At 41.9% G+C, this 13,290-nt stretch overlaps 1 protein-coding gene across 3 annotated transcripts in view; it reads right to left on the bottom strand.

Annotated features, from left to right (window-relative positions):
• EP300 (E1A binding protein p300) overlaps positions 1 to 13,290 on the bottom strand; it is a 74,901-nt gene that overhangs the window by 17,030 nt on the left and 44,581 nt on the right. For all 3 annotated transcript variants that reach the window (XM_051962137.1, XM_051962138.1, XM_051962139.1), the window contains 10 exons: positions 10,038 to 10,131; positions 9,446 to 9,583; positions 8,813 to 8,930; positions 8,235 to 8,409; positions 4,871 to 4,948; positions 4,370 to 4,479; positions 3,291 to 3,449; positions 2,162 to 2,599; positions 781 to 960; positions 427 to 583 (listed from right to left, as the gene is read on the bottom strand). In XM_051962137.1, the coding sequence (XP_051818097.1) occupies positions 427 to 583; positions 781 to 960; positions 2,162 to 2,599; positions 3,291 to 3,449; positions 4,370 to 4,479; positions 4,871 to 4,948; positions 8,235 to 8,409; positions 8,813 to 8,930; positions 9,446 to 9,583; positions 10,038 to 10,131 (1,647 nt within the window). The remainder of the gene's footprint in view (positions 1 to 426; positions 584 to 780; positions 961 to 2,161; positions 2,600 to 3,290; positions 3,450 to 4,369; positions 4,480 to 4,870; positions 4,949 to 8,234; positions 8,410 to 8,812; positions 8,931 to 9,445; positions 9,584 to 10,037; positions 10,132 to 13,290) is intronic.

Raw genomic sequence — 13,290 nt, 5'->3', positions numbered from 1 at the left:
GGTCCAAGTCACTTGAATTAGGTCAATCCTGTCTGTGATGAACTAGTTACAACTGCTTTCAATCAGGAGATGTGTCTGTAAAAGCAGGATTTATCAAAACAAGCACAGAGTGTTCAAATAATATTTTTATTAATAGATGTCATAAACTAGAGAAAGTCTTAGGAAACCTTGGGAATGGTTTATGAATCTACTAAAATATAATGACAAAAAAGGAATCCTCAGGTTTTTTCAAATGAACCACGCCCAGAAAATGGGGGTCAGGGGGAGGAGGAGAGAGATGGGGGACAACGGCAACAGTAGGGAGCCAATGTAGAAAGGGAAGGAGGGAGATCTGAGTGGTGGGCCTCTGCAGGCCCTCAGGCCACTCTAGACCGGCTTGCCCCTTCCTCCCCATTTTCCACAAGGGAGAAGCTGACCTAGACTTACTTTTTTTCTTCGACTGTCCTGGGGCTGGAGAAGACTGAGTGGCTGGAGTGTTTGGCTGCTCTTCTTCCTCCTTCACTTCCATTTTCACTTCTCTGGGTTTCTCTTCTGTGTCCATGGCTTCCAGCTTATTGTCTTCCGTTGCAGCCACTGCTTTAACCTGAAAGACAAGCAGAGTTCTGTCCTAGAGCATCCTGTATTTGCTAAGGAGGAGACATCATCATGGAGTTTACTTAGTGAGATGCAAACAATCAGAACTGGAGTCTAAAAAATGCTGGTTTGTCAAATGCTTTTTATTATATTTATTTTTGTTCTAAAGAGATGATCAACTCATGAACCACGATTCACTGCTCTTACCTCTGGCTTATCCTCTGGCTGGGGGTCTCCGGGTTCTGATGGATCCTCCTCCATTTTGGAGCCAATCTTGAGGTCCTGAGAAGGCTGCTGCTCAGGAGCGGTCTGGGAATTCACTTCTATGCTACTAGTTGACGGAGGATTTGACACCTGTCCTTCAATGCTCACAGCAGGCTGGGAAAGCTACAGACAAAGCAAAGGATCCAAATTATATGGGAAACGTATGTGGAGAACACTTGTCTGGGGCTTGAAGTTTCAACTTTTGCTAATTCAGTGCAATTTCCATTATACTTTTAAACTTGTCTCACTATACCACTCAGGTGTTTTAATTTACCAGTTTTAAAAAAGTGTAGACATCCAAAACTTGCAAATATCTGTTTATTTTTTTCTCCAACAAGTACCGAGTATCTAGTACACAATTTAAGATAATGTGCCAGGTGCCTCAGAAGAGTCAAAAGAGAGGCTCCTGAAAGAGCTTCTAAATCTATGAGGGAAAAAAAGCAAATAATCCAATCTCTCCCCAGTGAAATGGCTGCCCTAGGAGGGGCCAAAGATTCAAGCCCAGGGTGACTTACATGTGTATAAAGGCCCTTCCCCTGCTTTTGGAGATGAAGACCCCCTTCCCTTCCTACATATACACTCTCCCCCCCTCCACCCCAAATTTTCACTATTCAACAAAGGCTACAGCTGCTCCGCTCTCCCTTCTCCTCTTCAGGAGACGTCTGTCACACAGTTTCAAGGTGGAGTGATCCAACTAGTAATAGGAAAATTGGATTTCTACAACTATAAAAAAGCATGTTAGGATGTTTTAGATTCATTAAATACATGGGATCATTTCCATAGTAACTATTATGTGTTAAGCACTATACACCTTTGATATATTCATGGACCCTCCCAACAAGCTCTAGAGGTATTATTATCCCCATGTTACAAATTAGGAAATCTAGGCAAAAGATTGCCTACGTTATCCGTCCAACATCACACAGTTATTAAATGTCTGAAACTGATTTATATTCAATTCTTTCTAAATCTAGGCCTTTCTCTATCTCTTTATGCTTTCTTCCCCTAACATTCTGTACCCTATGACATTAAGGAATAGCATCAGGAGACCCCCTAGATTAATGGACTGGAATGACTCTTTCCCAAGTCATTTGGCCAGTGGCTTTCCTAGTCAATGTCCTTGCTGCACCCCCTCTGATTCTCCTGGGCACAGTGGCAGGAGCAGCACAGAAGGGACATTTCCTTCAGCACAAGGACTGCCTGACTTTTTCTGTTTACAACTAAATGTACTAAATGGCTGCTGGGCATTCTCAGGGCACCCACAACAATCTACTTGTCAGTGGTCATGCTAGGCAGAAGAGAGAAAAGTCAATTCTGTACATACTGGAGTTGTCGGCTGTTGAGGAGGTAGTGGGGCCGTTGGGGTGGGCACCGATGGTGTGGCGCTCTGCTGGGAGAGGGGTTGTTGCTGGGGTGGCTCAACTGAAGGAACAGCAGGAAGTGGAGGCTGTACTTGGGGAGGAAGCTGTGCCTGAGGAGGTGTGGGCGTCTGTCTCGGAGTAGGGTGGAGAGCAGGGGGCTGTGGTCCAGAGTTCATTGCTGGGGGTGTTGGAGCAGGAGCTGACGCTACTGGAGCTGGAGGCTGCTGGGACCCCATGCCTGGGGGAGTATGATGTGGTGTAGGAGTCCTACTGGGGACCGGAGAAGGTGAATTCCGATGCAGCGAGGGTTGAGGGAGAGGGGGGCAGTGAATGTGGTTCCCCTGTGAACCAGGAGTCATTGCAGGAGAATTCACCGGACAGGAAGAACTGGACATCTGTGCCTATTTAAAAAAATATATATATACTTTTTACAAGTTCACATAAGGAATACTTCTATCTGAATTAAGCAAGTTTAAAATGAGATGGTAGATTTTGTTATACTCAAACAAGACTATATGATGATCAATTTTGAAGGATGTGGCTCTCTTCTACAATGAGAGGATTCACTTATTCAGTGATGAAGAGAGCCATCTACACCCAGAGAGAGAACTGTGGGAACAGAGTATGGATCACCACATAAGCACTCTCATTCTCTTTATTGTTACTTGCTTGCACTGTTTTCTTTCTCAGTTTTTCTTTTCCTTTCTTCTTGATCTGATTTTTCTTGTGCAAGATAACTACATAAATTTGTATACATATATTGGATTTAACATGTATTTTAACATATTTAACATGTACCGAACTACCTTACAGCTAGGGGCAATTTGTAAGATTTTGTAAAATCAACAAAAGATTTTGCAAGGGTCAATGTTGGAAAAATTACCAATGCACATGCTTTGTAAATAAATACATTATATATAAAAAAAGATTTTGTCATACCCAGTGAAATTTACCAAGGGGGGGGGGGGGGCGCGGGGGGAACAAAAAGTGTTCTCCCTAGACATCTTTAACACATAATGGGCTTCCCAATCAGATGAGCAAATGCTCCCCTGAAAGTTAAAAATACAGACTCAGAACAAGCCTTATACATACTTGAGACACTGGTGCCTGGCTATTGGGCTGAGCCATAGGCATATTTGCAGCATTCAGTCCTTGAGAAGAAGCAGAAAACTGATTCTGTTGAAGGAATTGGTTCTGGTTGGAAGGCTGACCGACTCCTGGCTGTTGCATCCGTGAAGCAAAGGCAAGAGACTGCAAAAGAGCATACAGCCCCCCCAGAATAACTTGAGATAATGCCATAAAGATATGTGGCCAAAATTAAGAAAGTTTAGCTTAGGAAAATGATCATCATGATATTCATGATAGCTGGATTGGAATTTTCCTGATTGGGCAAAGGAAGGCAAAATGGATTTAATGAATAAATACAATTCTTTAAGAGCAAAATGAGCTGCCCCATTTCCACCCCCTAAAAAGGGTAATCAAGGAAAGGATAAATGTCAACCAGTAGAGACAATTAACAGTTTCAATGGCGTAAGGTTTTGTGAAAAGAGGAATTAAGAGAAAGAAGGGGGACAACTAAGGGGAAAGCAATGACAATAAAGAGGAGCCTATTCCCAACCGCTGCCTCAAAGGCCTATCAATACACTTATCACTCCCAACTGTCTATCCCAATAATCAATCTTCATCAATGTATGATCCATGTTATTGGCCTGATGAAAAGAGAAGGTAGGAAATACTTCCTTGAAGGTCAAAAGTGAAAAGGGAAGGGAGAGCAAATCTGCCAAGGATTCAGCAGCACTGGGTACAGCACCACAATTTCTCCCATCTAACATGACATACACTTACAAACACGAGGCAGGTCAACAGACTAAATCCATGATGACCTTTCTGTCTCACAGGCAGAAGCAAAGAATGTCTCCATGCCTTTGCATGCACTACAGCCAGGGAAGGCCCCACTTTGATCCTCCCTTTTGGGGGACGACCACATACATTTTGGTACATGACCCTATGCTCCCTCCTTTGGTTTTCTCCCCAAAGAGTGACCCCATGTTTAAAGGAAAGACTATCAGGCAGAAGGCCCCACCCAACCATCTGGAAGTCGTGCTGATGACCACCACCAAGGTGTAAGGAGGAGGGGGGTGAGGAGAAGGGAAGGAGGACTCCAATCGGACCTGGTTCATGGGCCCCGCCTGACTGAGCTGTCCAGGGTGCTGAAGAGGCGGCGTCTGTCTGGGTCCAAGAGAGGGCAGCTGCATGTTCATCTGGCCAAACTGATTCATTCCTGCTTAAAGAAACAGAATGAGTCTGAGTGAGGGTGACTAAGGAGCCACATAAACTTTTCAAAGAAAAAATATTCTCTTTGCTTATAAAAAACAAGGAAATTTGCACAGGAATTAATGCTCTATAACTGGTTGAGAGGACATGGGGGGAAGGGGAGGGAAGGAGAGGAAGGTACTGTTGTAATACAGCTAATAAATGTTAAATTTGAACTCGGGTTCTCCCATCTCTGTCCATGGTGCCATCGGGGTGCCCTAAGACGACATTTTACAATGTGCAATTCTGGTAATTGGAATGGCCCTTCATTGGGAGGAAGATTCACTTAAGATTTCAAGAACTTGAGATGTGTGCAGTCAGGGGTTTCTTATCATTTAAGACCACTGCAATTACATTACCTGTCTGTGGAGGCATCCGAGGCATCATCTGGGTTGGAACATTGGCACGGATCATGTTTGGGTCTGGCAAAGGACCATCTGAGGGAGAAGAGAACCCAGATTAGCAAATACCTTCCTCTGAAAAGTAGAAATAAAAAATTTCCAATTTTTTTTGAAGACTGAAAGTCTTCTAAGGGCTCTGTTAACCCAAACCTTTGGTCTCAGGTGGTACTGCCTGGCCCAATTTAACAAACTGTTTCCTGAAACTGACCCAGCCATTTCCTTCAAGAGAGTAATTATAATACTATACAGTGTGTATGTATGGGGGTGGAGAGGGAAGGGAAAGAGGTAGAGAGGGAGGATGAGCCAGGATTTATTTTTCAATTAGTCACTCATTTCAGTCCTGTCCGCTTTTTCTCGACTGTTTGGAGCTTTCTTGGTAAAGACATTAGAGTGGTTTGGATTTTCTTCTCCAGGACATTTTAAAGATGAGGAAAAGAAGGCGAAAAGGATTAAGTGACTTGGTTAGGGTCAAACATTGGAGTGTCTGAGGCCGATTTTGAAATTGAGGAGATGAGTCTTTCTGATTCCCGGCCTAGTGTTTATGAACTGTGCTATCTAACTGGCCTCCAAAGGTCTCCTAGTGGGATCACTGCCTAGTTAGAATATGCACAACTTATTAGATCACTGATAATCTTATGTGTTATCAGACTCTAATCAAAAGGAAGTTGCCTTAGGGCAGCTAGATGGTATAATGCATAGAGCACCATACAGAAGTCAGAAGGATCTGCGTTCAAATCTGGTCTCAAGACACTTCCTAACTGTGTGATCCTGGGCAAACCACTTAACTCCAATTACTCCAATTACCTCAGCAAAAAATAATAATAAAAAAAAAGTTCCCTTTATAAAATTTATGGAATCAGCACATATAACAAGCATAAACTAAAGGAAACAATAAAATTTAAATTAATATAAAATAACTACACACTCATTTCACCTAAATCCCTCAAATAAAGCAACCTTTCTCTGCAAAACTGAGTATCTCAGCCTGAATTTCTTATTATGAGAAGGAAACTTTCCCCATCCTCCCTCTCCTCAGATCCTTCAATATTGGGAAAGAGCCACTAGTTGCCTTATATCTTCCAGCATAACCATCCTCGGAATCGTATCATGGTTTGTCGAACCTCCAGGCTACTTTCCCCTCCAATTTTCTTTAAAATGGGACAAAAATGACAAGAACTCAAGAACATACACAAATTATGCTTTCATGACTATGGAATATGTGTCATTTCTTCTCTGGAATTGGATATTGTATCTGTGCTGCTGTATTGAAAACTGAGCCTGCAATTAGTGAGGAGGGTTGACTGGATGAATTCAAAAAGGTTTTCCAGGTGTTTTTTTAAAAAGGCTACCAAAACTTTTTTTTTTAAACCCCTATTTTCATATCAACTGTCCTAACCAGCACAATTGTTAAGGGAAGGATTGGCAGGATTTTGCATGTGCCCCTTTCTTAGCTTGACAATAAGTTTTTTAAAAAATGGAAATGACTTGTGGGTCAGACAAAAAGTAGGTGGTGTGCATTGCAGGTTAACTCTGGTTTGTTAATGAATGTTTTAAGTTTACAGTCTCATTTACCCATGTAAAACTTGTTAATTCCAAGATATAACCCAAATTCAATTCAATTCGTTTCAAGGTTTGTTGTAACAGCTAAATAACAAAATAGCAGCTAGCTTTCCTATGGGGATGAACTTCTTTGTCTTTATCCAAGAGACCTGTGGAAAGCCACATCAGTTTATCTTCCAGGACACCATCAATATATTAAAAAGCATTTTGATTTTTCACAGAGCTGTAAATCAAAGTAATTTCATCGTGTTCCCCCCCCCCCCCCCATTTTGTCCACAAAGCTATCTGACCTTACTACATGGGCAAAACCACAATTAGTCTTTCATTTCTCATCAAGTTACATCTTAATTCATTGGTAATGAATGTGCTGCCTCCTCCTCTACCCTGATCAATTACGAAACTTCCTGGCTGAAACGAAAGCCAATCTGAAATCATTCCTCAATGAACAAGCATTCCCTCTTATCCTTATTCCCATTCCTCTTACCCTTACTCCCCACAACATACACATATAATCCCCTTCCCCCAAGACTTTAAGATTACTTATTTCATGCCTTACAAATTCCCTTTCTTTTTCCTTTGCTGCTTTTTATCTCTCATAATGTGTCCACACCCTGATCTCCAATACCTGACCACTCAGTTCTTTCCTAGGACATCATCCCTGCATTTTCATTATCACTATGACCACTTGGTGAAGCAGCAGCATCCCTACGTTCTCCTTACCTGGAAGGTATTGAGATCTCCCCTGAAGATGTGACCCATCTCTTTGTCATAGCTCATTCTTCTATCCACACAAGCAATTCCATTCCACCCTGTCTCTTCTAGCTCACCACCCTCTCTGCTGCTTTTCATTGAGGGCTTCATTCTTTCCAAGGATAGTTTAATAAGTTGACATATAGAATGGGTGGGTGCCTCCACTTGCACTACCCTACTGTTCTCTCTGAGGTCTCCCAAGTTATTTTCAATGTCTAATCTAGTGGTGCTTTTCTCAGGCTTCCTCCTGTGAATTTTCCTGCAGCCTCTGACCCCTAAATCACTCTCTTGTGCCAGCTCCCTTCTCGTCTTCTCCCTGCCTGACCCTTCTGGCTCTGGTCCTTTTGGTGGATATGCATTTAAATCCTGCTTGCTAAGGACGAGCGTCCTCTCTGCTCCCTTAATGGATTCATCAGTTCCCATGGACACCAGTGATTGTCAGCCTACATCACTTTGGTGGTGTTTAAGTCTTGCATTTTCCACATATCTATACTGAAACTCACTATGTCCAAAAACAAACTCATCTTACCTCTCCCTTTCCTAATTATCCTTTGGGGGGGGAGGGGAGGGGAGAATTGGGGGGTTGTGTGTGTGTTGGGGAGGGATAGACTGACCACCTGGGTGTGAGCCTTAATTGTCTCCTCCCTTGCCGCCATCCCCACCCCCCAATTCTCTGCCATGGCCTGTGGACTTTACCATGTACCATTCTGTGCCCTTTCTTGACCTCTAGGAGTGTAGCTTCAACTTAACAGGGGACATCATCTCAAGCCACATATGCCTAAGACAGCTTCAATTCATCCAACTTCCCTATTGCATCCCTTCTCTGATCCTAGACTATTCTATTTCAAGAGCTATTAAAAATGATGAGTTCAGTTCTCACTTGCCAGAAGGTATAGACACAGCTTATAGGCAGTCATCAGTTGTTGTAGTTGTTTTGTAGTAGCAGAGATGACCTTCAAATTTAAGACATGCCCACCCAAAAAGTCAAACATGACCCCAGAGAAGCACTCACTGGCAGCCATGGTGGGCGGTGGGGGCCCCAGGCTGGGCCCCTGACTCATGGAAGGAGGCGGTAGGCCGGGGCCAGTAGGCATCAGGTTCTGTTTTTGGAGCCTAGTACGGCGTTTCTCCTCTAGTTCTTTCTGAATCTTGTAGATCTTTTCAGCGAGAAGGTGATAGTACTCAGCCTTTTCATCATTTGAGAAAGAAAAAGAGAACGTTATTCAGTGCTAGTGAGGAAATGGAAAAATAGATTGAATAGAGAATTATTAGATCTGGCTAGAGAGGCCGACACAGGCCAAGGGTAGGAGTTTAGCAGTGGGTGGGTGCAGTTTTTCCACCAAAATGGAAAACACTTAGTAATTGGTTTTACAATGTGCATATTAGTATCTAAATTTGGAGCTTTGTAAAGTAGCTCCATCTTCCACATGGGATTTATAGCACCTGAAAACACACCCAAGTGCTAACAGAAGACTCATCTGCTTTGTTCAGAAAGAGATGTCTTTAGATATGATGAAGTAAATGCTCCACAAAAAGCAAATTCCCCATAAGAGGGAGGAGGGACTCAACAGTTAGAGATGGGAGACTCACCCGACTATTTGCAGATTCATACATGTCTCCCTCCACTTTCCGAGCGTAAGCAACCAGGTTCTCCATCCGCCTGTCTTTGAGAGCAGCGGGATCCGGGGTTGGGAATATGGCTTGGACACTGAGGGCAGAAATAAGAAACTGACTTGCCCAGGATCAAAGCTAGTATCTGAAGCTGGCTATGAACTTTTGTTATTTACCTGACTGAGGCTGGCACCCTACCCACTGTACCACCTACCACCTTAAAATACAGAGTACATCAGTAGAATATCAATCCAGCATTTTCAAAATGCTCCCAGACACACACACACACACACACACACACACACACACACACACACACACAGCTTAACGGAAATAACACAATTCTTCTTCTTCTTCTTCTGATACTGTTTTCTTTGTGGCAGGAAAGGATGAGAGATGAAGGAAATGCACCAATTGGACTTTTTTTGGCTGAAGCAGCTATAGACTGGTGGATAAGTTGAGCAGCACAAGACAATACAATAGTATTATAAAAGATCAAGGAAGAGAAATGGGGCCAAAGGAGAGGTCCCAAAGTAGTTCAGAGAGCAGCAGAGCCGGGCTGAGGTGACGAGCTTGTGCTCAGTCAGGTAGCTGATGCTCCCATCAACTTACAGTTTATGAACAAGATGATTCCGAAGATCCTGGGTAATATCTTCATGCCACTGCTTCCGGATTCCAGCATTAGCTGGCTGGTTGGCTGCTGGCAGAGCCCCCAGGTTGGCAACACCAGCATTTTCATTCATCATTGAGCTATAAGAAAAAAATCGATAAAACAGTTTACATTAAGAAGAAGGAATAGGAAAAGACACTATTTGAGACAAAGAACTCCCTGGTGATTGCTATAAAATCACAAAACATGATTGGATCTTCTCTTCTTAAAAAAACAAAACAAAAATCCAATCTCCTCAAGTTTTGAGCTAGAAAGCAGTGCTTCCCCACAATTTTAACAAATAAGTGAACCCCTGCTCATTTGTCACTAAATAAGATGGTATAAAGTATTCAGCAAGACACAGGAAAGGCAGGAAAGTAGCTTTGTCATTCCAATTCCCCAGGGACTAGGTTGAACTAGATCTTTTAATACCTCCTAATCTAATAATGACTTATCTCAACAGATAGAGTCTTCAAATCCAAGGAACTCCGCAGAAATGAACAAAAGAATCAATAAACAACAAACCACTTATAAACCAACAGATCATGAACTTACTTTTGAGAATTCATGGTTGAATGTATCATTGCGTCAGGAAGCAGACTAGATGGCTGAACCCCTACACCTCCATTCACACCCATAGGACTGGCACCTGGTAAATAAGTCAACATAACATCATTTAAAACTGCTTTAGGAATCATCACATTAATGCTCCAAAGATTGTAGGAACATTGCCTTAAAAATATTTCACTAAAACTCAACTGGTTCAATTTTCACTTTCCCCCCCTCTATTTGGTCATCTGGTCCTTCTCTAACCCCTTTCTCAGCATACATGACTATTTCTTTGAAGAAGGGACATGCTTACCCACAATCCAATAGTGCTCACTGGAAATAGCTACAAATACAGCTCACTTTTGGGGGGAAAAAGGCCAGTGTCTTTAAACATAGTTTTGTTCTCAGGCAAAAGCAGCAGTGTCAAAAGGTGTAGGGTAGATTGCCCTCTGGCATACTATAGACAGCCTCTAGTGGGTCTTTTCAAAGCCAGAAAGCCAATAAAACAAGCAAGACAAGTGATATATTGTTTTAGATTGTGTACAATGAGGCTCACAAAAAAACCCCAACAATCAACGGGAAATCATTCCCTTCAAGCTCTCAAGAAATCTGAAATGACAGAGTATATAGAATAAGAACTGGGGAGAAAGAACAAATGAGTGAGAACTTGATGAGTAAAAATGACTTTAGGAGTTAGAGCTTTGCTGAGAATAATAAAAACCAAATACTTCCGAAATACACTTTATAGCCATACAATAAACCTCTTGGGCTCCACAGCATGGATAGGGAGACCCCATTGGACTTGTTCTTTACCTAGGAATAGCTACACAGCCTAAAGCAGAATTCTTTGGCTTGCTACTCTCTTTCCTGTGATAGGTGGGTACCTTTATGGGTCCAGCTCTACCAACCTATAAGTACCTTATTAAGTGTCTATGTACACTAGTTGGATCTACGCACAAAAATTAAACAACCTCTATTTGTGAAGAGCTTACATTATAACAGAGGAAGTTAACAAGAACATAGGAAAATATGCAGCAGAAGTATAAATTCAAATAGGTAAACATTTGAAGGTAGTTTGGGAGTGGGACCAGGAAAAGCTCCATGCAGAATACAATGTCATAAAGGAAGAGAAGCAATGCATTCCAGGTATGGGGGAGAACCATGACAAAGGCACAGGGACAAGACAAAGAAAAATGGACAATTTGGAAAGAAAGCAGATCTGAGAAAGGAGGAATGTCTAATGAGGCTAGAAAGATCGGCGATATAGGACTTTAAAAACGTAAAATAATTCATCTTTTGTACCTGAATCAACAAGAAACCAACAGAATTAGGTGGATAGGAACCAGATTGAGTTTTTCTTAAAGTCTGAAGAGCAGATCTTAAACAATATCAGAGGACTGGAAGCCTGAAAACACCAGGAGACTGTCCCCATCACCACCACACTGAGGTGGCAGCATCATCAGAGAGACATGTTACAGACATGCACTAGGTAATAGGTGGGAATGGAGGTAAAAAGAAATATGACAGGTGACTGGATGCTTGGAAAGCAGCACTGTGAGGACAATCTGCTAATTTACATAAAACAAACCTGAGACATTGGAAGGGCAGAGAATGAGTTCAATTTTAGATGTCAAAAGGTCTTTGGGACACTCTGTTTGAAATGCCCAAATTGGCAGCTGGTAATATGGAACTGAGGTTGAGTTTGGTGTCAATGTAGATTGTTTTTTCTGATGAAAGCTAAGAAGAGGATCATTCTAAAATTAAAGGACCGATGTGTATGATGAAGCAAAAAGTAATGTGGGAAGAGCAGCCAGGCAGGTAAAAGGACAATCAAATCAGGATCACAAAACCTTAGAAAGGAACAAAAATGGTCACCTGGGGTGGATGGTGGTACCATGTAAGATACATGAAAAACTTGCCAATATGCAGCTGACGTGGAGGAAGATAGAACAAGGGAATCAATATTTCAACATGATTAAAGAAACTTTCCAATAACATGGCAGGAGTGGAAGAGCCAAGATCTAGCCTAGGTGCTTAAGTTATCACAGAAGTAGTAAAGAAGATGAGAAGACAGCATTGAGGGTGGGGAGATAACGTAATAACTGGATGTGATGGGCAAAGAAGGAATGAGGATTAAGGACCAAAGGTTTAAGAGAAGAAGAAGACAATGAGGTAAGCAATGGGTATTACAACTTTCTTCCTTGGCCATTATGAATAGGGAAATGGGAAAGAACAGTCTCCAATGGAGAGGGTCCCATGGGATGATGATTAAGACATTTTTGAAGTAAAGAGGGGGACAAAAAAATGTCTTTAGCATTTAAGGGTGTTAGGAAGAGAATAAGAATTCTCAAAGGCAAAGTGAGGTAAGTCATGAGGATGGTGAACTAAGATGGGGGAAGAAGGGTGATACAGGTTCTTTAAAAATGCTCTCTCTGGAGCACTTTCTACTGCTCACAACCTGTGTGACCATAAACCAAGTCTGCTGAATGAAAAAAAAAAAACAATTTCTGGGGTTTCCCCCAGCTTAAAAACAAGAGCTGTGAAGAGTAAGGGAAGAAGGAGGGAAAGAATGCTTGTCCTGGATGTGACAGGATGGATGGATTGAAACTGGGGAAGCACTGAAATGGAAGAAAGTGGGAATGTGGAAGGGGGAGAGAGCAGACTGGCAATCAGAGACAAATTAAACAATGATTTTGGAAATGACAAAAAGGCTCAGCTTTTGGGTGGTACCTTAATATCATTCCTCAGGTAAGCTCTATTAATTTGACAAAGAGACATATCTAATCTAAGCTTCAGATACCTTGATTGACATTCTTGAAGATTTGTGTAAATCCAAGCCCATTTTAGACGTATTTTGGAGTCTCCACTGTTTAAATGAATACACGAATCTTAGTAAAGTAGTCATTATAGTAAATTTGTATTTTTCATGTTTCATATGCATGCAAGCATATATGTATGCAAAATAGCAGGCTTGTTAAAAAGCTTGAACCCTTGCAGCAATTGCCTTTATGTTCTAAACTCCTCACTCCCATCCTGGCAGGACTGTTAGTTCCAACAGTAAGAAATGTCTTTCAAGAATTGATTTTAAGAGTTCATAGTCTGGGAACTAACTACATTTTAGGCCATCAGAAGACAATTCAGATAAAAATGCAGAAACTAGGTGTTGATAAACGCTGATCTTAAAACAAAGCAGTGGTCTCAGAGAGGCTTAAAATGAACAAAGGTCAGAGAACAGGTTGTATAGAATAAAGGTCCCATG

Source organism: Antechinus flavipes, chromosome 5, assembly GCF_016432865.1.
Source record: "Antechinus flavipes isolate AdamAnt ecotype Samford, QLD, Australia chromosome 5, AdamAnt_v2, whole genome shotgun sequence".
NCBI lineage: Eukaryota > Metazoa > Chordata > Mammalia > Dasyuromorphia > Dasyuridae > Antechinus > Antechinus flavipes.
The sequence above is the reverse complement of the archived record's forward strand: the minus strand, read 5'-3'. Positions and strand labels throughout refer to the sequence as shown.